This window comes from Panthera leo, chromosome D2 (genome assembly GCF_018350215.1).
Source record: "Panthera leo isolate Ple1 chromosome D2, P.leo_Ple1_pat1.1, whole genome shotgun sequence".
In the NCBI taxonomy this organism is placed as follows: Eukaryota; Metazoa; Chordata; class Mammalia; order Carnivora; family Felidae; genus Panthera; species Panthera leo.
Window position 1 is genome coordinate 62,007,594 of NC_056689.1, and position 26,295 is coordinate 62,033,888.

The window sequence follows — 26,295 nt, forward strand, 5'->3', positions numbered from 1 at the left end:
AAAATGTTGTAGGCATGTTAATGCAGGATTTGCTTCTGAAGATGTGGCTTCCCAGCCCCACAACTGATAAAACCCGTTTGAATCTCTAGCTCATTTGCAATGATTATAGCAATTGTTGCATATGTGAAGCTTGCCAAACGGCAAACAGGCATTAAAATATTTATCCACCACCTGTGAACAAGACTTCCCAAGGCTCTCAGAAAAAAAAAATTATGCGCTCTGTGTTATTCATTAGAAGGTGTCATTTTCCTCAGCCATTTAACATTCATCATATTTGAGTGCATTAGTGCTTTCACCGGGGATAAAGAACAATTTCTACAAAGACAAAAAAAGTGTGGTTGCTGTGATCATCCCAGGAGGTTTGCAGGGCCTCCTGTGTGGATATGCAGATATTGTAATCAGATTAAAAGCATTAACCAGCTCATTATGCATCTTTCAGATATTGAACGAAAGAGCTGCAAAGGAACTGGAGCAGTTTCAGATGCGAAATTCTAAACTTCAGCAAGAGAATGAACAACACAGTTTGGTTTGTGAGCAGCTATCCCAGGAAAACCAGCAGAAGGCATTGGAGCTCAAAGTAAACACCAAGTGACTGATTTGTTGCCTAGCACTCCCTCCCTTATTCCCTATTTTATTAAAATTTTTTAATGTTTTTCGAATTTATGAGAGAGAGAGAGAGAAAGAGAGAGAGAAAGAAACAGATTGCAAGCGGGGGAGGAACAGAGAGAGGGAGACACAGAATCTGAAGCAGGCTCCAGGCTTGGAGCTGTCAGCACAGAGCCTGATGCAGGGCTTGAACTCAAGGATCTTGAGATCATGACCTGAGCTGAAGTCAGACACTTAACCAACTGAGCCACCCAGGCCCCCTCACTCATTCCCTATTAATACAGATTTGCTGTAGTGGTTGGAGCCGTTGGTTGGATAACCTGTATTAGCCTTGATATGTCAGAGGCAGGCTCAAGCCTACAGTGATTGCTTTCTGCTTGGAAGTAGATAGTTTGATGACTTTCATGCTCATAAAACCACAAACCTGAATATTGACCATATGATTATGCAAGTATTTTTGAGAGCAAGCTCAGATACTCATCTCTGTAACTTAGCCTTGCAAGTAACTAGTTGCCCTGAGCTAGAAACCATTTACATGAGTGAGTAGCAAAGAAGTTAGATTATATTTTACTACTTTTATATGGAGAAGGTAGAATGGGAGGGTTGGGGGATGGACTGGTACTATTGAGTATCTACTTCCAAGATTGTAGAACCATGATTTTTTCTTCTATACACTGTAAATTTCAAGACAGCCTTCCCATTCTTCTCCCTGTCCTCAATGAAGAGTGTTTGCAAATTATGTTTGGGTAACAGTTTTATACTTGGGTACATATTGTATACCTACGTGTTTGACAGAGCGACTTTATGTTTATCACTGATTCTGAAAAAAATCCATAAACCCTTCTCTGGTAATGTTAGGATACTAAGCATAAAATGAGTGACCTATCAAGAATGATACATAGATTTGATCAGTGAGTCATAACAGTTTTTGGTTCTTATGCCCTTTTGAAAATCTGATGAGAACATGGGTGTACGTGCGCCCCCCGCCCCCACGCACACACACACACACACACATACACACACACACACACACACACACACACACACACACACACTTATTTGCACATCTTCTATCCTGTTTTGAATGCAGTCTCAGGTTTCCAAGGTTTTTCTGAAGTCTAACCACGGGGTCTGGATTAATAACTACTGAATTACAACATTCTATTGTTCTAATTGGAAAGGGCCCTAGTTCAGCTAATTTCGACCATGTAAATCTGAGGCCGAGGAGTATTTAAAACAGTCCAGAGTAGTTTGACTTGAAACCATTCTTTATAAGAAAGCTGTAAATTGAAGCAGAAATGAAATGGCTTCTTAAAGCAAAATAATATATTAGCCCCTAAGGTAAAATTAAAGTAAAAATACGTATGCCATTAATTCTCTTCTTTGGTAACATGAATGGGGCACCTTGAAAGATGGAAAATTTTTGTTATCAGATCCTGAACCTATGGGATTCTACTTCTAGCAGTAATCTGAGAATGACATGCCCAGCTGAGTGCAGTTTCTTCCTTGTCAACAGCGGGGGATAACTGCTAATGTTTATTTGCTCTCTTTGCTTTTCCAGTAATTTCTAAGAACGGCAGATTTAAAAAATGAATTTGAATTTTAAAAAATTAATAAAACTTGAGGTCCATTGGCAAAAATCTGGTGCTTTCTTGTGCTAGAATTATTATTTTTGTGCCTTTTGCCAATATGTAGACTTGCCTATTGATGATTCCCTGTCCATGTATCTGTATGTACACCCACTGACTAACATCCTCTGAGGAAGTAGGGCCCTTTCTCTAGTGTGTGTAGTTGTACTTCAGTGGCCATGTGGGTTCAAAAGAGTATCTGAATATGTTAATAGCATGTCAACAACCTTCTGAGAGAGGGGTGCCTGGGTGGCTCAGTCGGTTAAGCGTCCGACTTCGGCTCAGGTCATGATCTCACGGTTGGTGGGTTCGAGCCCTGCTTTGGGCTCTGTGCTGACAGCTCAGAGCCTGGAGCCTGCTTTGGATTCTGTGTCTCCCCCTCTCTCTGCCCCTGCCCTGCTCACACTCTTTCTCTCTCTCAAAAATAAACATTAAAAACATTTCAATAACCTTCTGAAAGAGATCACTCTGTGAGTCCATAAAAATTGCTAATCAAATACAGCATTCGTATACAAAATTCACACATTTGTGATATGTACAACTCAGCATTCTTACCCTGTTTGATTCAACAATTCAGTGGTACCTTGAGACATCAGCTCTAATCAGTCTTTCCATTATTTTTTAGCTTATATAGCAACATATTTTATTCAGAGAATAGTTTTTCAATTTCTCTCAAAACCAAACAATGTGTGTTTTTGTTTAACCCATACAACAACTTTACACTAACATGGGAATAATTTCCTTTTATGGGTTCTGAGTTCACCATCACCTAGTCACTGGCACTTTATTTACTGAATATCCCTGGTTAATTCTCTCACTAATTACAGGCCAAAGAGGAAGAAGTCCATCAGATGCGGCTTGACATTGGGAAGCTCAATAAAATCAGAGAACAAATCCATAAGAAATTGCATCAGATCGAAGATCAAAAGTCAGAGGTGGAACAGCACAAGGAAACTCTAAAAAATCAGATCTTGGGATTAGAGAGAGGTAATCCAAGAAACATTTCGTGCTTTGTCATATTCCTTTGTAAACATTTTATTGGTGACTGTGATTTGGCAACCCAGGGCTCTATGCGTCCAAACACAAACCATGCCAGATGTAATCAGTAAAACAACTTTCAAACTGGTAAGCAGCCAATGTGCAGGGGACATCATTTTGAATACCTTGAACTATCCTGCCTTAAAAAATTCTTCAACAGACTATATTGGCGCAATGTAAATCCAGCCAAAAGTATTGCTCAGTATTTGTCGCTGGAATAAATAGCATCTATACTCTTAAGTCTGGGTTCTACATGACTTTATGCTTTAGTCCCTTTTCTCAGAGAAGATAGGGGATAAATTAAAACAAATGTCCCCCCACTAGCAATATTTGGGACAATGTTGTACCAAGAATCAGTGAGACAAAAATTAGTGGTTCCTAACTTCCTTTAAAAAAATGTTTATTTATTTATTTTGAGAGAGAGGGATAGAGAGTGAGCAGGGGAGAGGCAGAGAAAGAGGGAGACAGAGAATCCCAAGTAGGCTCTGCAGCTGTAAGTGCAGAGCCCTACATGGGGCTTGAACTCATGAACTGTGAGATCATGATCTGAGCTGAAACCAAGAGTCAGACATTTAACTGACTGAGCCACCAGGCATCACAATGGCTCCTAACTTCTTTTCTCTGTTATTACTTTACCATGTGATGAACCTTGTTTTTACCAGCTATCACATTGCCCCGTGGAGGAAAAATTTAAGTGCTATGGAAGGTCACATAGCACAGAAAAATCATTAAGGATACAAACTATGGAGTCATGTCTACCTGGGTAAAGACCTCATCTTCATCGTATTTATTGTTAGGGGATGAAATGAGCTGATACATATAAAGCACTTGTGGACAGTACCTAACACAGTAAATGCTTACTAAATGGCATCTATTATCATCTGGGCGTATTACTATTTATATAAGCAGTAAGAGAGAATGCCATCTCATTCTGAAAAAGAATATAATTGAAAATAGGATATGCTAGTCAAATTTGGTGTGGCAGAAACAGCCCTGAACTTGGACACAGAGGGTCTGGGTTTGACTTTGACTATACCAGAGTATGTGAGGCAGGAACACCTCGTTGAACTCATATGGGTTGTAGGTCACTGAATGAGATAACATGCATACCAGCATAAAAGCAGACATTGCCCCCCCAAAAGGTAAACTCTAAATCTCTAGGCAAGGTTATTAGAAATACATCTGACCCTTGAACAACATGGGTTTGAACTGCATGGGTCCACTTACCTGTGGATTTTTTTTTTCGGTAAATACAGTACATCACTACGAATGTCTTTTCTCTTCCTTATGATATTTTTAGTAACATTTCTTTTCTGCAGCTTACTGTAGTGTAAAAATGCAGTATATAAAACATATAATGTGCTAAATATGTGTTAATCGACTGTTTATATTATCAGTAAGGCTTCTGGTCAACAGTAGGCTGTTAGTAGTTAAGTTTTTGGGGAGTCAAAAGTTATACATGGATTTTCATCTTCACAGGGGATCGGCATTCCTAAGTCTGGTGTTGTTCAACAGTGAGCTGTATTTGTTATGTAAGCCTTTGAAAAGTACAGGTATTTTTCCTTCTAAGGCATCAGGAAATAATCTTTTATTGAGGTACAGCTAGAGCTTACCTTGAAAATTTCTCCATTCTTTCATTCAATAAACTGAGTGCCTACTATGTGTAGTCACCAAGGTAGGCATTGGCTGCATGGAGGTCCCTGCCCTCGGGATGCTTACAGTCTTGCATGAGTTTACAATCTAATGTTTTCAGTGATAGTTAGGAAGAAAAATAAAACTACTAGATCATATTTTGTAATTGGTTTAGTGACTTTCAAAACACTCCCATATTTAAATCGGTGTATTTTTTACTTGCAGTAGTTCTAAGTTTTGAAAAAAAAAATTATTCATTCTGTGTTGAACCCAATTCTTCATCCTTAAGTCATATTTATAGAAGTCATCATGCTCTCTTTTGGTTATTTTATAGGTATCATTAACATTATTTTTTCTTGGGGACTTCTTCCTTTTGAATGTCTGATCAAATAGTGGCACTGGACATAAGAGTTAGAAGCATGAGTCCTCCATGGGTTGTGATTTTTCTATCACAAAACCCAAGAAACTAACTGATAAACTGCCAGAACTAATGAGAGTTCACTGGGGTGGCAGGTTATAAAATAAATATATAGGTATCAATAGCTTCCTTTCATATACAGAATCAGTTAGAATATATGATGGAAAAACCCCTTTTCACAATAGCAACTCAAGTAATAAAATATCTATAAATAAAGTTACCCGGATATCTGCAAGACATGTATATAAAACACACTCCAGAATTCTATTGAGGGGTATAAACGAAGACTTGAAAAATGGAGAGATATACAAAGTTCCTGAATGAGAAAGCTCAATATGATAAAGATATAAATCTGCCTAAATTAATCTGTATATTTGATATTTCCAATAAAAATTTCAGTAAGTTATATTGTTGGGACTTGAAAACTGATTCTAGAGTTCTTCCTGAAGAATAAACAGGTGACAATAGCCATAAAATTCTGGAAAAAGGGGTGATGAGGGAGTATTTGCCTTACTGGGTTAGGTTTTTAATATTATAAAGCTTCAATAGTCATCAAGTAGTGTAGTGAAAATGCCTGATAAACAGATCAATGGAAGAGATTGGAAAAAACAAAAAACACCGAAGATTATCATTAAGATAAAGGTGTTTCATACCGGTGTTCTGTATGGACTATTAAGAAAATGGTAGCAGAACAGTAAGTTACTTTTTGGGAAAAAAAAGTTAACACCAAATGTGGAAACCATAAAGCAAAGATTGAGAGATTTAATGAAAGAGTTCTCACAAATCCATAAAAGGGGTAAACAATTCATGAGAAAAATGGGCATAGGGCAAGTGTGGGCAAATTTAAAAACAAATACAGGGGGCACCTGGGTGCCTCAGTGGGCTCAGGTCTTGATCTCATGGTTTGTGAGTTGGAGTCCCTCATTAGGCTCTGCGCTGATGGTGTGGAGCCTACTTGGGTTTCTCTCTCTCTCTCTCTCTCTCTCTCTCTCTCTCTCTCTCTCTTCTCTCTCTCTCCATTTCCCCCCTCAAAATAAATAAATAAACTTAAAAAACTCACTGTTAAAAAAACCCAGAAATACAAGTAAGTGGTCATTAAACATGAAAAAGTAGTTGATTTCACTACTAATCAAGGAAATGTAAATGAAATACAGACATACTGGCTTTGATACTCTATTGGCTTGTTAAATATCAAAGAGTGATAATATCCAGTGATGGTCTGGGTGTGGATTTAAGCTGTTATTAGTTTTCTGGAGAGAAATTTGGCAGTAGGAGAGAGATGTCTTTTTTTTTTATCACCTTCAATCCAGGACTTCCTCTTCTAGAGTAACAAATGAATGAGAACTTTCACAGAATTATGGCTTATAATTGCAAATAAATAAGTAAAATGGAAGCAATTTAAATGTTAAGGTAGGGGATTGGCTAAATAAATTACGCATTTTCATATAGTGAAATATCACAGAGTCATTAAAATTCTGTTGTAGTTGCACATTTATAATATAGAGAGGCATTTATTTTATGTTAGTTAATTACGAAAGCAAGCTACAAAACAGTATGTGTAGTATAATTCATTTTGGTGTATGTATATGAATGCGTATATATTTATATTTTTATGCACACACATATTTGCATAGGAAAAAGTCTGGAAAGAGACATATGAAAATCCTAGGTAGATTCTGGTTGACTTGAAATTTTTTCCCTTTTGTTATTTGGATGTCTCATTTCTGTCTGTATTCCTAACTATTTGTATAATTAGAAAGATTTAAAAAGAGCAAGGACTCTTGGAGTCAGAGAAACCACGCTCCCAGCCTCAGCCCCTCACTTCTTGGCTGCAGACTATTGGCATGTGGCTTAATTCCTCTAAGCCTCAGTTTCCGTCTGAGGACAGGGGACCTCCTTCATGGTGTTATGGTGAAGATCATGTAACCCTCAATAAATAGTAGTTTTATAGCTGCAGATAGATCTATAAAGCAGTTTCTCTGTTACATTGGCTTTGGCAGATTTCTTTCTTAGGTTGGCTTCATATTTCTTCTTCTTCTTCTCCTTGGTCATTTAGAGGTGGAGGCTTCAAAGAAACAAGCAGAACTTGATAAGAAAGCAATGGATGAGCTTCTGAGAGAAAGGGACATATTAAATAAGGTGAGTTTGTTTTCTGTAGCACTGCTAAACAAATGTCTTTCCTTAGTGCTATGATATCTGCCTATTAGGGGATAGAAAACTCTGAGGCGAACAAAAGTAGATTAGAAATAAATAATCGTGCTCAGTTTTCTTCCAAGCTGCTGTGCACAGTCCACCATTCACTGGCTGATAATTGAAACTGCATTATCACCAGGGAACACAAAGGGACTTGGGAATTATCATATAAACGAGGAGCGGATTTCAGAGCGCTGTGTGGATTCTGATTTTATTGCTGGTGTGTTATTTGGCATCCTAAGCAGTTGATCAAAATTTCTGAATTTAATATCTGTAATCTGCAACTTTTGCTAATCCAGAAGATACAAGTGAGCGCGAATACAATTCTAACTTTGAGGTGTTTGCTGAAAGAACAGCCGGTTGATGACAAAAACCTTCCCTGTACCTTTTCGGGATGTAGGTTTTTGGTTTTGCTTTTGGCCCTTACATCTCCTAGTCTTTGGAGCTCAATCTGGTCCAAAGCTGAGGAAGGGGTTGGGGGAGGCTTGAGGCCTGGAAAGCCTCCATTCAAGGGGGGGGACCCTTACCCCCACCCCTTTCCTCTCCAAACCCTTCCAGAGGATTCCTTCCAGTGATAGTCACTCTTAGGAGATTAACTACTTTCAAGGATTTAGGGTAAATTTCTTGCTCAAGGATTTCCTCCAGGGAGGAAAAATCAAAGGGCCAGTTATAGAGGGGGGAGGCTGCTTGCAGAACAGTCTAGTCTGATGGCTTTTGTCTAAGAGAGCTTCGTCTCATCAAGTAGAAACAGCCTATATCTTTTCATTCCAACTTTTATGATTTCTTTCGGTTTTCCAGAGTTGAACAAATATTGACAAAATAGGCCACTCTGTAAGCTTAACTGAGACTAGGGATCTCAGGAAGTAGCAGGAAATTACATATCTTTACATGCTGAGCTCTCCTTAGAAAATCATTGTGGTTTTTTGTGTTTTTTTTGCATAATGCTGGAAACTGTTCCTTTATTCTATAAATTTGCACATGCAAACAATGTTGTTGGATTTAGATTTGTAATTAAATTTTTTTTTAGTTTAGAGAGAGACCATGCATGAATTGGGGAGAGGGGCAAAGGGTGGGGGGAGAGAATCCTAAGCAGGCTCCATGCCTAGCGGAGAGCCTGATGCAAGGCTCCATCTCACCACCCTGAGATCATGATCTGAACCGAAATCAAGAGTTGGATGCTCAACTGACTGAGCCACCCAGGTGCCCCCTTTTAATTTATTTTAAACATATACATTTAATTCATTTATATTTTATGTATTCTGGTAAACAACCAGTAGATTTTTCTGCCACAACAGGACATATAGAGCACCGTTACTTTTACATTTATTTGTTTAATTTGACTGATGTCAGTTCCTCCTCTAGGGCAGGGTATACTTTCTTTTTTCTTTTCTGGTCGGCACATCCTTAGTGCCTAGCACAGCATCCAGCTCTCCGCAGGTATGCAATCAACCTTTACTGGTAATACATTCTTTCCCCAACGACTTGAAATGCCACCTTCACTGAATGAATGAGTGACATGGTTTTGACAGGCAGCAATGTTAATATATTTTGGCTCTTTCAGTGTCATGTTAAAGTGGCTTTGTCTTTTCTGGGGTGAAAGTTTAATTCAATACTTGAAAATAAAGTTGACCTTTTCTATTTTCTGCATCATCACCCAGCCAAGGTTTACGGTCTTTATATTCCGTGGTTTTCAGACCCCTGGCTGCAAGTCTGTATTGGTAGGAGATTTGGGAAGGGGCCACCAGGTGCCTCGTGGAACCCAAGGATCCAGGTGGAACTGATGGGAACCTGACCTGACATCTTGGGATACACGAAAGCCCTGTCTCACCACCACTGGATTTCCTGCTGAGTTTTTGCTTTCGTTTCTCTCTTTCACAGAAGATTGCCTCCCTGTTTCCCAGTCTGTTTGGGAAAAAAAAAAGGCTATCATCAACAGCTCCCAGTTTACATCCTATATTGACCTTCAAAAAGCTAAAGGCCCTATTTCAAAAATCCCTGATCCCTTCAGCTATGGCCAGAGAAGTGAACCCTCTTGCATGAGTGCGGCTGTCAGGGTGACACTGTTGTTGCCTCCATGTTTTCAGGGAACACTCTGGCTTCTCAGGCAGCCAATCCAAGGACTTTCTGCTTCAGCATCAGAAATCACTAGTGCAGCTTAAAAAAAAAAAATATCGGCAGCTGCATCCCATCCCAGAATCAGAATCTCTGGATCTGAGACACAGGCATCTGCATTTTCTTAAGAAACTGGGTTAGTTATTTTATTGTAGTAAAATACACATAAGACAACATTTACCATTAGTGACATTTAGTACATTCACAGTTTGTGCAACCATCACCACTATCTAGTTCCAGAACATTCTCATCACTCCCAAAGGAACCCCTACACCTGTAAAACAGTTGTTTCCCCCACCCCTGAAAACTACTAGTCTACTTTTTTCTTCTATGGATTTGACTATTCTGGATATTTATGTAGCTGGACTCATATTATACATGACTTTATGTCTGGCGTCTTTCACTCAGAATGATGTTTTCAGGCTGAAACTGTGCTGTAGCATTAAAAAAATTTTTTTAAACGTTTATTTATTATTGAGAGACAGAGAGAGACAGACCATGAGCATGGGAGGGGCAGAAAGAGGAGGAGTCACAGAATCCAAAGCAGGCTCCAGGCTCTGAGCTGTCAGCACAAAGCCCGAAGTGGGACTGGAAATCACAAACCGTGAGATCATGACCTGAGTGGAAGTCGGACGCTTAACCGACTGAGCCACCCAGGCACTGCAGGACTTCATTCCTTTTTATGGATGAATAATATTCCACTGTGTGGATATACCACATTTTGATGACCTGTTTATTAGATGATGGACATTTGGGTTGTTTCCACCTTTTGGTTTTTGTGACTAGTGCTGCTGTGAAAATTCATGTACAAATTCTTGGTTGGACACCTGTTTTCAGTTCTTTTGGGTGCATACCCAGGAGTGAAATTGTTGGCTCATATGTTAATTCTAGATATTTGCATTTTGAATGAGCTGGTTTTATTTTACTGTGTAGTCAAAGCCCTGTTATGTGATTAGGTTTAAATGTTCTAAGCTCACAAGAATAAGAGTAGAGCTGGGATTGAGGTTATCTTTGGGGTCAGCCAGCCCTGGACTCAAATCCTGGCTCTGCCCCAATCCTGTTGTATGAACCTATAGGCAAGCAGCTTAACTTCTGAGTCTTAGTTTCCTACGCTTAAAATGGGAGCAAGAAAGTACTCATTTCCAACCCTAGAGGAGAAAGCAGGAAAAGACCTCTCTGACCTCAGCCGTAGCAATTTCTTACTTGACACATCCCCAAAGGCAAGGGAATTAAAAGCAAAAATGAACTACTGGGACCTTATGAAGACAAAAAGCTTCTACACAGCAAAGGAAACAACCAACAAAACTAAAAGGCAACCAACGGAATGGGAAAAGATATTTGCAAATGACATATCGGACAAAGGGCTAGTATCCAAAATCTATAAAGAGCTCACCAAACTCCACACCCGAAAAACAAATAACCCAGTGAAGAAATGGGCAGAAAACATGAATAGACACTTCTCTAAAGAAGACATCCGGATGGCCAACAGGCACATGAAAAGATGCTCAACGTCGCTCCTCATCAGGGAAATACAAATCAAAACCACACTCAGATATCACCTCACGCCAGTCAGAGTGGCCAAAATGAACAAATCAGGAGACTATAGATGCTGGAGAGGATGTAGAGAAACGGGAACCCTCTTGCACTGTTGGTGGGAATGCAAATTGGTGCAGCCAGTCTGGAAAACAGTGTGGAGGTTCCTCAAAAAATTAAAAATAGACCTACCCTATGACCCAGCAATAGCACTGCTAGGAATTTACCCAAGGGATACGGGAATACTGATGCATAGGGGCACTTGTACCCCAATGTTTATAGCAGCACTCTTAACAATAGCCAAATTATGGAAAGAGCCTAAATGTCCATCAACAGATGAATGAATAAAGAAATTGTGGTTTATATACACAATGGAGTACTACGTGGCAATGAGAAAGAATGAAATATGGCCCTTTGCAGGAATGTGGATGGAACTGGAGAGTGTTATGCTAAGTGAAATAAGCCATACAGAGAAAGACAGATACCATATGGTTTCACTCTTATGTGGATCCTGAGAAACGTAACAGAAACCCATGGGGGAGGGGAAGGAAAAAAAAAAAAAAGAGGTTAGAGTGGAAGAGAGCCAAAGCATAAGAGACTCTTAAAAACTGAGAACAAACTGAGGGTTGATGGGGGGTGGGAGGGAGGGGAAGGTGGGTGATAGGTATTGAGGAGGGCACCTTTTGGGATGAGCACTGGGTGTTGTATGGAAACCAATTTGACAATAAATTTCATATATTGGAAAAAAAAAAGAAAAAAAAAGAAAAAGAAAATCTCCCTTAAAAAATTATTTTTGCATATGCTGTCACATACATATACATTTTATGATGATACCATAATATATTTGTTGTATTTTAAAATACAGACTATTTTTTTCAAAAAAAAAAAAAAGAAAGTACTCATTTCCCTTGGATGTTGTGGTCACTTAGTGCACTTACGTATGTGTGTGTCTTGTGCAAAATTAACATAATCTCTAAATAAGATGTAGAGAATATGATTATTTTTATTCACCCAAAAAACAATGTATCTAATTATTTTAGGGGTGAAACAGGGTAAATTTACCACCCCCCCCCCCCGCCCTCGCCGCACATACATTTTGAGTAACGTGACTGCTCTCTTGTCTTTATTTTTAGAACATGCTTAAGGCAATCCATGCGACCCAGAAACAGATAGACCTGGTAAAGCTCCATGAACAATCCAAGAGGAACCTGGAAGAAGAAATCCAGAACTACAAGGATGAGGCTCAGAAGCAGAGAAAGATCATCTTTCAGCTGGAAAAGGAGCGAGATCGGTACATCAATGAAGCCAGTGACCTTACCCAAAAGGTAAGTCACTCCTTGACGATGTGGATGGAGCACAAGCACCTTCTTTCTGATCGTCACACACTGTAGCAAAGAGGATTTATTCAGATGTGCGCTTGTGGTTTGCATGAGAATTTAAGAGAAATGACGTCAGCAGAGTAAAAGCTGTCCCAGAGCTGATCTGGGCCAAACTGTGAAATGGACAAGGCCAGTGCTTAGGGGTCCCCTTCACCTGTTGTCGTGTCGTGCAGCTTCCCAGAGCTGGATGCGTGGGGGTGGGATGGGATGGGGGGGAGCTCTTGGCATCGTTATCTCTGCACCCTTTGTTCACACCCCCCACGTGTGGCCCTGAAACCCTTGTCCCTTCAGACCGAGGATTGCAGCTAGTAGTTAGGAGCAAGGTATCCAATTAAATAACCTCAGATTAAGACGTGAGTAACTACTGGCACCAGGCAAACGTTCACACAAGTGTGGGGAACCTGAAACCTCACCTGTGGCAGAAATTCACAGGGTGTGTAGCTAAGTCCCACATCTCTACCTCTTGTAAGCTGCTGAGGAGAGAGAATGCTCAAGGCAGTATCTTGAAGAATGACTTCGGGGATTTGGATTCTACTTTAACCAGTTGTCTTAGCACATTGCCAGCATTAAGCATGACTGGTCAGACTATCCACCTTCAGTGCATTCACAGCTACATAGAGCAGGGGGCTTCACGAGGGGGTTTCATGGTGTCAGGAGGTGGGGTTGGGGAATGGGGGAAAGTTTTAAGTATGAGGCTGAGAGAAGAGAGTTTGGGAGAAAAGACTCATTTAATGAGGTTCCCAACCACCCCCGGCTGCCTCGAAAAGTGTTCTCTACTCTGTAGCATAAGCCCTCTTTATCATCTCCTCAATGAAATCTTCAGTGCATTCTACAGCGTTTACCAGTGCGCTTGAATGTTTACATTTGTTTTGTGTTTTTTCTGGAGTGGGATCTCAGAGAAGATGACAAGGAGGACAGCCAACGTTTGAATTATAAACATTAAGAAAGTGGGAAGCAAGCATTACTGTTAGGAAATCAGCTTCTTCCCGCTTAGACTAAATAAATGCCGAGCAGATGTTTGTAGAATGTAAGTTTGGAGGAACACAAATGCATATGCTCTGTCAAGCCCTGGCTGGACGTGTCTTCCTTGTAAAAGATCCCCCCGGTGATTCTCATACCCCTGACTGGGAGCCGTTGGTATACAGCATTTCTCTTCTGACTTAATCATCTTACAAGCGCCATTGATTGATTTCCTGACTCGGAGACGACCAGCTGTCAGTTCAGGAACTCGTATTCTCCAGCCTGGGCTGGCCCATTAGGCTCTGCATCCGTCAGCTTAAGCTATAACAAATAACCCTCAAATTTCAGTGGTTTATAGCAACAAAGATTTATCTTTTGCTCAAATCAATGGCCTTTGAGGGTCAGCTGCAGCCCCGTTTCATGCCATCTTCACTTCAGGCTGGCCTCGTACAGAGGGAAAACAGAGTAATAGTGAACCTTGTGATGCTCTCAGAGCTTCTGCTGGTAAGGGAAGGGCGCAGGGCTTGTCCATTCATATTCCCTTGGCCAAAGCTAGTCACGTGGCCAAGCCCAACATCCCTGGATAGGAGTATAAATCCTTCTAAGAGAGAGGCACTGTCTGGTGAGACAGTGAATATATCTGAACATATAATCTGTCGCAGCTTCCTACTTCACCTTCTTGATGATCAATCTCTCTCCACTCCTGGCTGCCATCACACTATCAAAACTAGCTGTTAAAAATTCCGATGTGATCTTAGTATCACCCCCAGCCTTACAAACCTCTGTCACTTCTCAGCAACTGGGGCAGTGCATCTTTAGCACATGTAGAAAATAATATGTCTATAGCTAGTGGGAATTAGGGGGAAACTGCTCAGGGCTGCAGCGGACTAACCCAGGGATGCCTTGGTCCCCCCTGGTAGAGTGAGTCAGTATTTGGACACATATCTATAACGCATGCAAGACAAAGTAATTGGTATGCTGTGATTTATGAGACAGAGTCCAAGCTCTTTGTTCTTCCTGGAAAATCCTTCCTTCCCTTCTCTGTATGGAAAACTCCTCTTCATCCTTCAATACCCAGCTCAAGTGCTCATCTCTGGGGTCATGCCTGCCCTGACCTCTACTTTACGGATTTGTTGATATCTCTGGAATGGCACTTATCATCTTCTCGAGTATTTTCTTTGCACATTTGTTTTTCTTACTTTACAGAGAGCTCTTGAGAATAGGGTCTTTACCTCATTCATTTCTTCACCTGCAGTGTGCTGGTAAATACTAGGCACCAATAAAGTGTGTGTTAAACAGATGGATACATGGCAAGTGATAAAAAGAATGCTGCCACTGATTTTAATACAGGATTATATATTTTTCTGTTTCCTTGTAAAAGGTAAGGGTACCAAGTTTTTTGTTGTTGTTTATTTTTTCTCTTTTCTTTTCTTTCTTTTCTTTAACTTAAATCCAAGTTAGTTAATATATAGTATAGTATTGGTTTCAGGAGCAGAATTTAGTGATTCATCACTTACATACAACACCCAATGCTCATCCCAAGTGTCCTCCTTAATGCCCATCACCCATTTAGCCCATCCCCCCACCCAACTCCCCTCCAGCAACCCTCAGCTTGTTCTCTGTATTTAGAAATCTCTTCTGGTTTGCCTCTAAAAGTGCCAAGTTTTGCTGGTAACTGTTTTTCACAATTTCTGATGTTTAATCGCATAAGCTTATATAATATATCACTAAATCATCTGAGCACAGTTCTTAAAATATTATTTATTAACTGCAATTTTTCTGTCTCTTACTTAACCCCTGATAGCCTTATATATGTTGCTATGGCAACTCCAGTCATCTCTAGACTTCTTATTAAGGTCCCGTGTGTCCTTAATACATATAAGAAATATGCTCCTCCCCATATTTCTTTCTTTGTTTACTGTTACACACACACACACACTCGCACACACATACCTCACTCATTCAGACAAACAGAAAACTCCCTTTCATGCATTCTATTGATAGGGAGTTGAGGACTGATATCAGGGGCTGGGGATAATGTCACAAAACTGATGTTTTTATCTATTTCTGGAGTGAGTGTATGTTGTTCCAAGTTTTGACCCAGCAATTTCTTTTGTAAGAACTCAATCTATGGAAAAATAAAAATGCAAAGAGTTTTACAAAAGAACATTCTTTGAAATAAATTCTGCTACATTTATATGAGACAATATTATGTACCATGAAAACCACGTGTTTGAAAAGTAGTTTTAAAAATAGGGAACATGTTCACAATATGAATCTGACAAAAACAGAATGCAAAATTACTTATATGGTTTGACCTAATTTTATCCCTGTGCATAGGAGAAGGGTTGATATTTGATTTTGAACTCTTCGTATTACTTATTTTCTAAATAGGTACCAAATATTTTTTGAAAGATGGATGGAAAGTATAATTAGATATCTGAATTAACTACTCAAAGACTTACTTATAGGTACTTACATTAAATTCTTCTTCAATAACATATTTTTTTTAAAATTTTTTTTAATGTTTATTTATTTTTGAGACAGAGAGAGACAGAGCATGAACGGGGGAGGGTCAGAGAGAGAGGGAGACACAGAATCTGAAACAGGCTCCAGGCTCTGAGCCATCAGCACAGAGCCCGATGCGGGGCTCGAACTCACGGACCGTGAGATCATGACCTGAGCCGAAGTCGGACGCTTAACTGACTGAGCCACCCAGGCGCCCCTCAATAACATATTTATCATTATGGGGCTTCCCTCACTTCAAATTCATTTGAAACATGTTGCCATAATGGACAATCTTACCTGAACTATCCTTGGCAGTTTTAGCTATGAGTGACTTATGGCACGGTCTCTTCTGCCTTCTGGGCTGCAAAAACAGTGTTGATATTTGCCTTCTGCTTCTTTCCATTTAGAGAAAAAAAGGTGAAATCTTAGATACTAAAAGGCCTACATTACATTTTATTAATTTTACTTGGCATTTGCAAACAAGGCAGAAGATCCTTTTCTGTGCCAGAGTTGGATGGCTCAGAATCCCAAACCTTTTCTTATGTGCCTGTCTCAGTCAACACTTGCCATAATAATGCTGCATAATACAGAACCACCAAATCTCCCTGGAGTGCAAAAATAAGCACTTATTTCGCACACATCTGCAGTTGAGTGGGAGTCAGGTGATCGAGGCTAGGCTTGCCTGTACTTGGCTTGAGGCTGTGAATTGGGTCTGGTTTTGCTCTACATGTTTCTGATTCTCAGGATGCATGGTGTTCTCATGGAGAAAGAAAGGAAAGCAAAGGACAAACCCGCCCACACAAGCACAATTCACAGCTCTCTACTTGCCTAATGTCCTTTGACATCCCATTGGCTGTGGCAAGTCACATGTCTGATCTCAACAGCAGGGGAGATAGACTCTTCCCACCGAGGTGGTGGGGACAGGGAGAGGGAGTGAATATTTGCAGAACCATAAGATAACCTAGTCCAATGTTTCAGCACTTTTTATCCTCATGGTTTCTCCTCTGCTGCACTCCCAAATTTTACTATTCAGATAAGTCGAGAGGCACTAGGAATGGCATTGTGAGTTGTGGTCCACCATATTTACTGAACTTTTGTAAATTCTGGGTAAAACCATTCCTGGTTAATAGTTAAATCTGTGACCCATCTTGCATATTATGCACTTAACTCATTTTAGAACCCCTCCCTTTTCATTTGAAATATTAAACTTCTGGTCATTCCTCTCCCAGACATTTTATATGCCAGAAAGCATTCTTTCACAATGGATGCTTACCTACATGTCCCTTAATGCTCTGCTTATTTGCCTGTAACAGTGTCACTCACGCAAAACCCTCCTGCACAAAGTTCCAAGGCATGAATAATAATGTGCTTTCAAGGGCTTAGCAGTAAATGAGGAAAGCAAAGGTTGATCAAAGAAATATTGTTGACTGAATAGGTACTTCATGATGAAATGAAGCTCCTGTTTCTTTGATATTAATTTGAAGTTTTATAAGAGCATCTTCCATAGGATAGAACCCCGGACATACACAAATTATAAGCTTTTTCTGTTGTAATAAAATTAGTGTACAAGGGATTACTGCTTTCCTGCAGAACAGAATTTGACCCATAGAAACATCAAATTTGTTAAGTACTAATATTATAGAATAGGACATAATGTTAACCTGTCACAAAAATCTATTATTTATTAAATGATGAAATTATGATATGCTGGGTACTTAGATGATGGTGTAAATATATGTATCTTCTCACTTAAATCCTCATAATAGCCATCTGAGGTAGATACTATTCTATCCCTCATTTTATGACATAATGTAATATGTTATTAAAAACAGACACATAGATATGCCTCTCTAAATTTAAGGTAGAAGATAAAATAAGAAAGCAAGAAAAATAGAGGAGACTTAAAATCTCACGTGCCTGGCCACATAGGGTTTTTGTTTGTTTGGTTTTTTTGGTTTGTTTGCTTTTTTTTAGAGAGTGAGTTTTTTAGTTTCATTATGAAGGTAAAGGCATTGTCAGCATTCAAACCATTGACATTGAGTCAGAAAAACTTATTGGAGAAGTTTATTATACTGATATTTCATCAAATGTAAGTTAAAGGGTTCCAAATTCAATGACCTACTTTCTTATCCTGCCTTAGTCTATATGATGTTTTGACTATGCTGCAGATTTCCAGCATGCATTATTGATTTTTATCTCACTCTTATTTCTATTGGCAGGTTGTTTTAACAGAAAAAGAAAAGGTAGTAGGTTATAAACTGGAATTGTACCCTCATAGTGCACTGTAAGCATTTTCTGGGCTAGTCTGAAGTAGGCTTATGAGGGCCAGGATCTCCAAGTCTCTGGCTGTAACAAAGCTTTCTATATTTGTGTGGGATTTATCTCATGAGTTGGTTTGAGGTATCTAAAAGTGTAATCAATTAATTAAACTCCAGTCCCACAGCTGGCATCCCATATTCTCTGATATGCCATTTTCAACAGGGGACAATCTGCTGACTAAAGGCTTTGCTCCTACTTAACACCCCACACATTTTATGAATTTTCAGGATTTGACATCAGTTTGAATGATTTCCATAGAAAAAAATCGAGTTCCAACCCTCAGAACTAAATTGCTTTGTAAATTGTCTTTTCCTTTTTCCTTTTTTTTCCATTGTCACTTAACTAAAATATCTTTGATCTTGGTATCACGATGGGTTCTTATTACTCCCAGCTTTAACAATCCAGAAGCATGTGCACTGTGATTTTGTGCACTGTTTTGTGCAGAAAGATGGACCCTGCCAGCCGATGCCTCCAAAAGAAATGCCCTTGGCTGCGTCCTTTTTCTGGAGTGTTCTTCTGTCTGTGCAAAGGATTATTCTTGTTATATCTCAAAGTGATTGAACAAGCGATTTTTTTCTTTTCTCTGATGTGCAGCTTGATATTCTGAATGCTGATGATGCTGTTCAAAGTATTTTCAATCCATTCGTTTCACTGACCCCAAAGAGGGTAATCATGTCCATAGAAAGGCTAAATTTTAGTCTAAAGTAGTGCCTTTTCTTTTTTTAAAATCAAACAAATAACTGATCTAATGGATATCTTATTTAGGTTTTTACATTTATTTTTAACTTACACATTTTCGTTACTGTGGTGGTACCTTAAACCACTGCCTGCTATAGATTCTGCAGATATGGATCAAAGAAATGAGGGGAGAAGGAATGGGGTTTCCATTCATTTCAGATGTATCCACATGCCTTTTCCCCAGACCTCCTTGTCTCAGATTTTCTAATTTATTTCCTTCTAGATCCTCAACCAACCATCGAAACCATTCACCACTGTCTGTATACATTCTTACTTTGGGATACTTACTTTCTTTTTTTTTTTTTTAAATTAACATTTATTTATTTTTGAGACAGGGAGAGACAGAGCATGAACAGGGGAGGGTCAGAGAGAGGGAGACACAGAATCTGAAGCAGGCTCCAGGCTCTGAGCCATCAGCACAGAGCCCTACGCGGGGCTCGAACTCACGGACCGCGAGATCATGACCTGAGCCGAAGTCGGCCCCTTAACCGACTGAGCCACCCAGGCGCCCCTGGGATACTTTCTTTCCACACAGAGTGGATGATAGCAATTAATAATAATAAAACTATAAAAGCATATGAAAATACTTCGTACAAATCTAGTGGCATAAATTTAAAAAAATGGCCGAAATGGTCAATTCTCTCAAAAATACATACCTACATCAAGGTATGACTTGAGGAGAAGTAGAAAACATAGAAAAATCAATAGCTATGGCCACCAAAAAAAAAAAATGAAGGAGAATAAGCTCCAACACTCACAGAGGGCCTAATAACTTTATAATTGAGTTTCTTCAGACTTTTAAGAATCAAATAGTTCTCAGGCTCTATAACTTTCGAAAAAGTGCTGCTCATGCACTTTGTATCTTTTGGGGTAATACTGATTGGCACTGCTCTAGTGATGTATAACCCATGCCTTCTGCAGTGATAATGAATAAAGACTCCAGGCCAAGGAGAGAGCTTGGGGTCTGAGGTGAGTCCTTGGTTGGGATGGTTGAGGAATAAAAAGGAAGAGGTAGTTCCCACAAATTGTCTAAATCCCAAATATTAACTGCTTAGAAAATATATGTAGGACCATTCTTAGAAACTATCCATTAACCTTCCAGTGTTTGAACCTGTCATAACACCCTATACATGTCCTGGTTATATTTGTACCTTGGTTATCCATTTTGTGGTGGAGTCACTCAGCAGAGGTGAACTTGAGGGTAGGGAATGTGTCTTCTGGTTCTTTACATCACTAGTGCTTTTACAGTGCCTGCCATAGATAAGTCCTCAATACATGTTTATTGAGTGAATGAATAAATGGGTGAGTGGATGAAAGAGTGAACAGAAAGGTACTCTGTTCACTTTACGAAACTAGCAGAAACCTTGATACTGAAATAGAACGAAAAAGGAAGTTAGAGACTTAGATCACTTGTGAATACTTATGCAGAATCCTAAATGAAATTCTGGCAAACCAAATTCAACAGTACATTAAAAGCATCATCCAGTATGACCAAAGAGGGTTTGTCCTGAAACTGCAAGGATAGTTTTCTGTTAAGAAAACTGTTGCTGGCACTATGGAAATGGAAAGCGTTACAGCCATTTTGGAAATCAATCTATCAATATCTATTAAAGTTAAAAACGTATATGTCTTTTGAACCAGATATTTCACTCCTTGGAATCCTTCCCAACAGAAGTAAAAACACAGGAGCATAAGGACACATGTACAGAAATGATTATTTCAGCAGGGTTCAGAGCAGCAAAAAAGTGGAAACCAAACTAAGGCCCCTCAGAGGGGAAGAGCTGAATGTATAGTGTCTCACTCACACTGGAGGGCATTAAACCACCTTTAAAGAGAATGAATTAGAGCTACTCCACATGATTCCCCAAAATATTATCGAGAGATTAAAAAGCAAGGTGCACAAAATGTGTATAAGGAGATTACATTTTGCTAAAAAATAAAAACAAAACCCAAAAAAGCAAGACAAAGGAAGACAAACAAATCCCTGTGTCTGTATATTTACTAGTTGAAGAGCTGTGGGTGATATTACTTTTTTTTTTTTTTACTTAAATTTCTTTCCTTGTAAAATGAGGGTGATTAATAATGCATATCTCATAGGATTTTTTGTAAAGATTAAATGATAGAATGTACCTGAGAAATATTGGCCGTTATTATTATTATGCTAGAAGACTTGAATATATGTAGAATTCAAAGAAAAATGTGGAAGAACACATACTAAGTTGTTAACCTGGTTACTTTATGTGTCAATGAGGGGTTGATATGGGTAGAAGAGAGAAGGAAGATCCAAGTAAATAAGTAAAAGAAAAAAAAATTCACGTTGATGCATTTATTTAAAATTATGGCACATGGGACTACTTATAAACACATAAAATTAAAATACTTATAAAAGGAAACATTTATTAGTAAGTATATCAAATAAATAGAACCAATAAGAAAAAAATAGTATAAAATAATATACGCTGAAAAAGCTTTTACTAATATTTAACTCCATCCTTCCTTAAATATTTTTTAAATGTTTATTTATTTATTTTGAGAGAGAGACAGAGAGACAGAGAGTTGGGGAGAGGCAGAGAGAGAGGGAAAGAGAGAATCCCAAGCAGGCCCCGTGCTGTCAGTGCAGAGCCCAATGCCGAGCTCGAACTCACAAACTGGGAGATCCTGACCTGAACTGAAATCAAGAGTTGCAGGCTTAACTGACGGGGCCAACCAGGTGCCCCTTTCCTTAAATATTTCTAAGAAAACTTTGAAAGGTGTTTATTTAAAGATATAAAGGATAAATATATTAAACACTAGGCATCATTAACTCTGATGGGAAAACATTAGAATTGTTTCTTGGAGTGTGTTTTCTGGAATACTAACTCACATGGGGGAATAAAAGGCTTCTGTAGTGCAATGACTTGGGAACATGTTGCTCACAAGTAACCCACACCTGAGTCGTAATGAATATGAGTGTGTCAAAGGTGTAAGTACTTTTTGACCTTTAGGTTCTAGATAAAATACCTCCTTTTCAGAGAAACCTTCTCTGGCCATGTTACTGCATGGGCATGCCCTTCTTTTTATTCTCTGTCACATTGCTGTTTCTTTCCTTTAGTTATAACCATTAATTAAAATAACGCTACTGAAATGCAGTAAAAATCTTCTGAAGAATTTTCCCCTTATATATTCTAGCTTTTGTCTAGACCATCATTCCATTGATTCAGTCTTCCTTGCTAAAGTTTTTCTTCTGAAGGAATTTTTGAAGAAGTTTGTCCTTAAAAAATCAATTTCTGTGGACATTGCAGCTGAGAGTCATGATTATATAATTTCAATTGTATGGATTGCTTGTTGAGAAGCATTGGCTCACGGTGGAATTTTGTGCCTCGGTTTTTCATAGTTGCAAAAAAGAGGCAGTTATCTTGTATCTCATCTTTCCTAGAAGTGTTTTGTGCACAATAGAATGCATTTTTATGAAATCCTTTGAGTTTCCCTGATGGAGCGAGTTTGACATTGGCAAGACAGTGCTTTGATTGCTATCGATGTCCAAAGGCCACTTTTCTTTCTCGTGGTTAAATTTATAAAGCTGTGAGTGTGGCCAAACAGCTAAGTTATCTCTTATCTTTCTTAGTGCTCCATGTGAAGATCTGTTTAAACCTGCACCTTTTCTTTTTCTTTTTCTTTTTTTGGTGGGTGGGTGTTCAGGAGAGGTTTTCAGAATTGAAAGAATTTTTTTCCTCTTGTGATCACAAAATAACTGCTAAAGCCTTCATGCTTGAGCAGAACTCTGGTGTAGATAAAATGTATGTTTGCCCCTAATCAGCTGGGCTGAATTTCTGTGTTGCACTGCAGTGATCAGAACTGCAGTCAGATTTCCTGATTGGTAACATTTCTACCAGCTACCCTTAGATCAAAATCTGTTTGTCCTGAACTGATAATTACAGATTGGCTATGTAACCATTTTCCTATACTTCTTTTTCCCCCAGGTTCTCATGAACATGGAAGACATAAAAATCCGTGAAATGCAGATTTTTGACTACAGGAAAAAAATCGCTGAGTCAGAAACTAAATTAAAACAGCAACAGAACCTGTATGAAGCGGTGAGGTCAGACAGGAATCTGTATAGCAAAAATCTAGTTGAGGCTCAGGTAAAGAATATGTTTTTGTCTTTATGTTTTGACTCCTCCCCTTCCTGGGTTCAAAGCAGTTTCTGTTATCTTAATGGCAGGATTTAGAACAAGGCAAGCAAGAAATCTCATGGAATTCACCTGAGAGAGAAGGATCAGTTTGTGCAAAACTATCAGATTATTTGAAATAGAAATGACACAACTTGATACAATGTGAAGATCATGGTCCTGCTTTTAATTATTATATAGAATTGCCATTCTCTTGTTTCTAATTTTTCAAACTGCTAATAGCTACCATGGCTGAGAGGGGAGCAGCATTCTGTTGTCATTTAATTGCACATCTTTGCTTTGTAATCTCTTAGTTATAATGTTTGTTGTTGGGCCAATTCTTCCCTTGTAAAATGAAGAATAAAATGTGTGTGTTGTGTATATGTTTGTTGTATGTGTGTTGTATGTATGTGTTGTGTGTGTATGTGTGTGTGAACTGTTCATTATGCATACTTTGTATATATCTCATGAGAATATTTTGAGAGTTAATGCTACAAAGTACTTTCAGGTTGGTGGGCACAAGGTACAAAGAACAACAACCTGGTGGTGATTGTCCAGGAGACCATTGTTTTGAGAGAACCTCCCTTAAAAGCTCTTGACTATGTATTGAACTTCTATACAGAGGGTGATGTCTATTTAATTCACTTTCAAACATTTCTCCTTTCATTTTGTTAGGATGAAATAACAGAAATGAAGAGAAAATTAAAGATTATGACCCATCAGGTAGATCAGCTGAAAGAAGAAATCTCAGCCAAAGAGTCAGCACTTGTGAAGTTACATCTGGAACAGCAGCGAATAGAAAAGGAGAAGGAAACTTTGAAGGTACAGATCTTATAATAAAAGTGATTGACCCAATAGACTACCTCTTTGGCCCACTTGAGGCAGGCTCCATGCTCATTGAAGGCAACAAGGTGCAGGGAGAACAACCGAGGAACCAGGAGGGTGAACTCTAACACCTTCAGGTCAGGCTTCTGTATGGGTAGTGCTCCCAGGTAGAGCAGAGGAGGAAGCCAGTGGAGATGCATAAGCACCCCTTTCACCTATACTGCTATCATCACATCAGTGGAAGAGAAACTAGCAGGTCAGCAGCGCCTAGGAAGTCCTGGAGCTTGCAGGCTTGCTACAATCCCTTTGCATTTATAACCTCAGTCCAACACCCATACCCAACCCTCCCAAACTCTTCCCTGGACCTTCCATAAAGTGGTGCTGGTGAGACTTTGTCCCTCTGCTCCTAATAGTTGTTTGCTTTATGTGCACCTGAGTTTTCTACCTGCATTAGCATTAGCCACTCCCCCAGAGGATCACCTCTGTCTTTGTATATACTACTAAGACATATCCTTTTAAATCTACTAACTTCGAACATTATATGTCTACCAATATAACATAAAGACTTACCCCAAGAATACAGACCAAATAATTATGCCCTTTCAAATCCATGAACCAAATATGTTTTAGTATACACATTCACTAAACCTATTTTCCTTTTCCTATCCAATCCAGTAGATTTCCCTTCTAATCCATTTGACCGAAGAATTAAAAAGGAACTTCTAAGAGTATGAAAGTATCACTTTCATTTGAAAATGTATACGCAGAATACTCATGGATGTCTATAAGCCACTTGCAGGAACTATCTATAGCAAATGAGAGACTGGGTGTCTTGGTTTCTGCACATATTTGTTTTCAAAGATAGTTTCTATATTGAAAATGTGTAGCTTTAATGCCAAATTTCCTTGATTCCAAGATGCCATAGATTGAATATACACTCTGAATTTCATAATGGGTTTTGTCAACTTAATGATGGGTCTTCGTGTAAATAAAACTACTATATTAAATCAAGGCACATTTGGTTTGAGAAAGATTAAAATATAACAAAACTGCCTTTACAAAAAGATATGATAATTGATATTTACCTGTCTAAGACTTGATCTTCCCACTCTAGATTATGATACAAAAGGAATAGGAGGAGGGACTTAAGATGGTGGAATAGTAAGGGGACCCTGAGCTTGCCTTGTCCCTCGAATACAGCTAGATAAACATGAAATCATTTTAAACAACTAGGATATCGGTCTGAGGATTATGAAAACAATCTGCACAATTGGAGGGAGAGAATGTGACAGAAGCAAGGTTTGGAGCTGTGAATCGGGGGAGAGGAAAGCAGTGGTGCTGCGTAGGGAAGGGAACCCTTTGGCAGGGAGTGGTCAGGAAGAGAGAGAAAGAGTGGTGGGGATTGAATTAGTGTAGGATTTGTGGGAGATTCTGTGGTGCAGGGATCCCCTGGGTTGCACTGGGAGAGATTGCCCCCCACTTCCTACTGTACATTTTGAGGAGGGTTTTTTTTTGCCTTTCCAAGGACAAAAGGCCCACCAGGAGCTGTTGAGTGTCCAATTCAACTTCAGGGAACAGTGGTGCCCACAGATGGATGATATCCTGGTCCCAGCTTTTTGCTCTGTGCCACAATAGACTCCAGCGACTGGGTGTGCACTGTGTGACTACTTTTCTGGGACAGAACAGTGAAGGGCTTTCTGTGAGTCTCTCCTCCAGAGGAGGGGAGTGGTCTGAGTTTTGCTGGGCCTTTTAAGATTTGGTGTTTCGAAACCCAGCCATTGGCCAGAAATAAAACACAGAACTGTGGCACTGGGAAGATAGGTTAAGGATAGGGATCTGATAAAAGCCTGGGACATTTTTCTGTGAGTTCCTCCTGAACAGCAGAGGCTGTGGGTTCCCATCTCAGGGGAGGAGCGGACGGGATGATGCCATCTTCCACCCCCCCCCCCCCCCCCCCCCCGCATACCAGTGGTATCAGACTTCAGAGAGAAACACAGCACCATCTAGTAGAGGCCGAAATTGCTTCCACCAAGCCCCGCCCACCTACACCTTCCAGGCATATCTCCACTAGGGCAAGTTGGCCTGAACCAGAGTAGCAGGACCCTTGTCCAGAAGACCAGCACAAATCCCTTCCACCTGCTTTGTCTACATTTTATAGTGTGCTGCAATGTTTCAGCTCTAAGGGGAAACTGGATCTAGCTTCATTTGGGTTTCTTTTTGTTTGTTCATTTTCTTTGCTTCTCTTTTTGTTTATGTTG

The 26,295-nt window shown here is 39.4% G+C and overlaps 1 protein-coding gene across 4 annotated transcripts in view; it reads left to right on the forward strand.

Annotated features, from left to right (window-relative positions):
* The window catches only part of CFAP58 (cilia and flagella associated protein 58), a 105,974-nt gene that overhangs the window by 14,132 nt on the left and 65,547 nt on the right, over nt 1-26,295 (forward strand). For all 4 annotated transcript variants that reach the window (XM_042908664.1, XM_042908666.1, XM_042908667.1 and 1 more), the window contains exons 6-11: nt 440-577; nt 3,062-3,221; nt 7,379-7,461; nt 12,294-12,485; nt 23,024-23,185; nt 23,888-24,034. In XM_042908664.1, the coding sequence (XP_042764598.1) occupies nt 440-577; nt 3,062-3,221; nt 7,379-7,461; nt 12,294-12,485; nt 23,024-23,185; nt 23,888-24,034 (882 nt within the window). The remainder of the gene's footprint in view (nt 1-439; nt 578-3,061; nt 3,222-7,378; nt 7,462-12,293; nt 12,486-23,023; nt 23,186-23,887; nt 24,035-26,295) is intronic.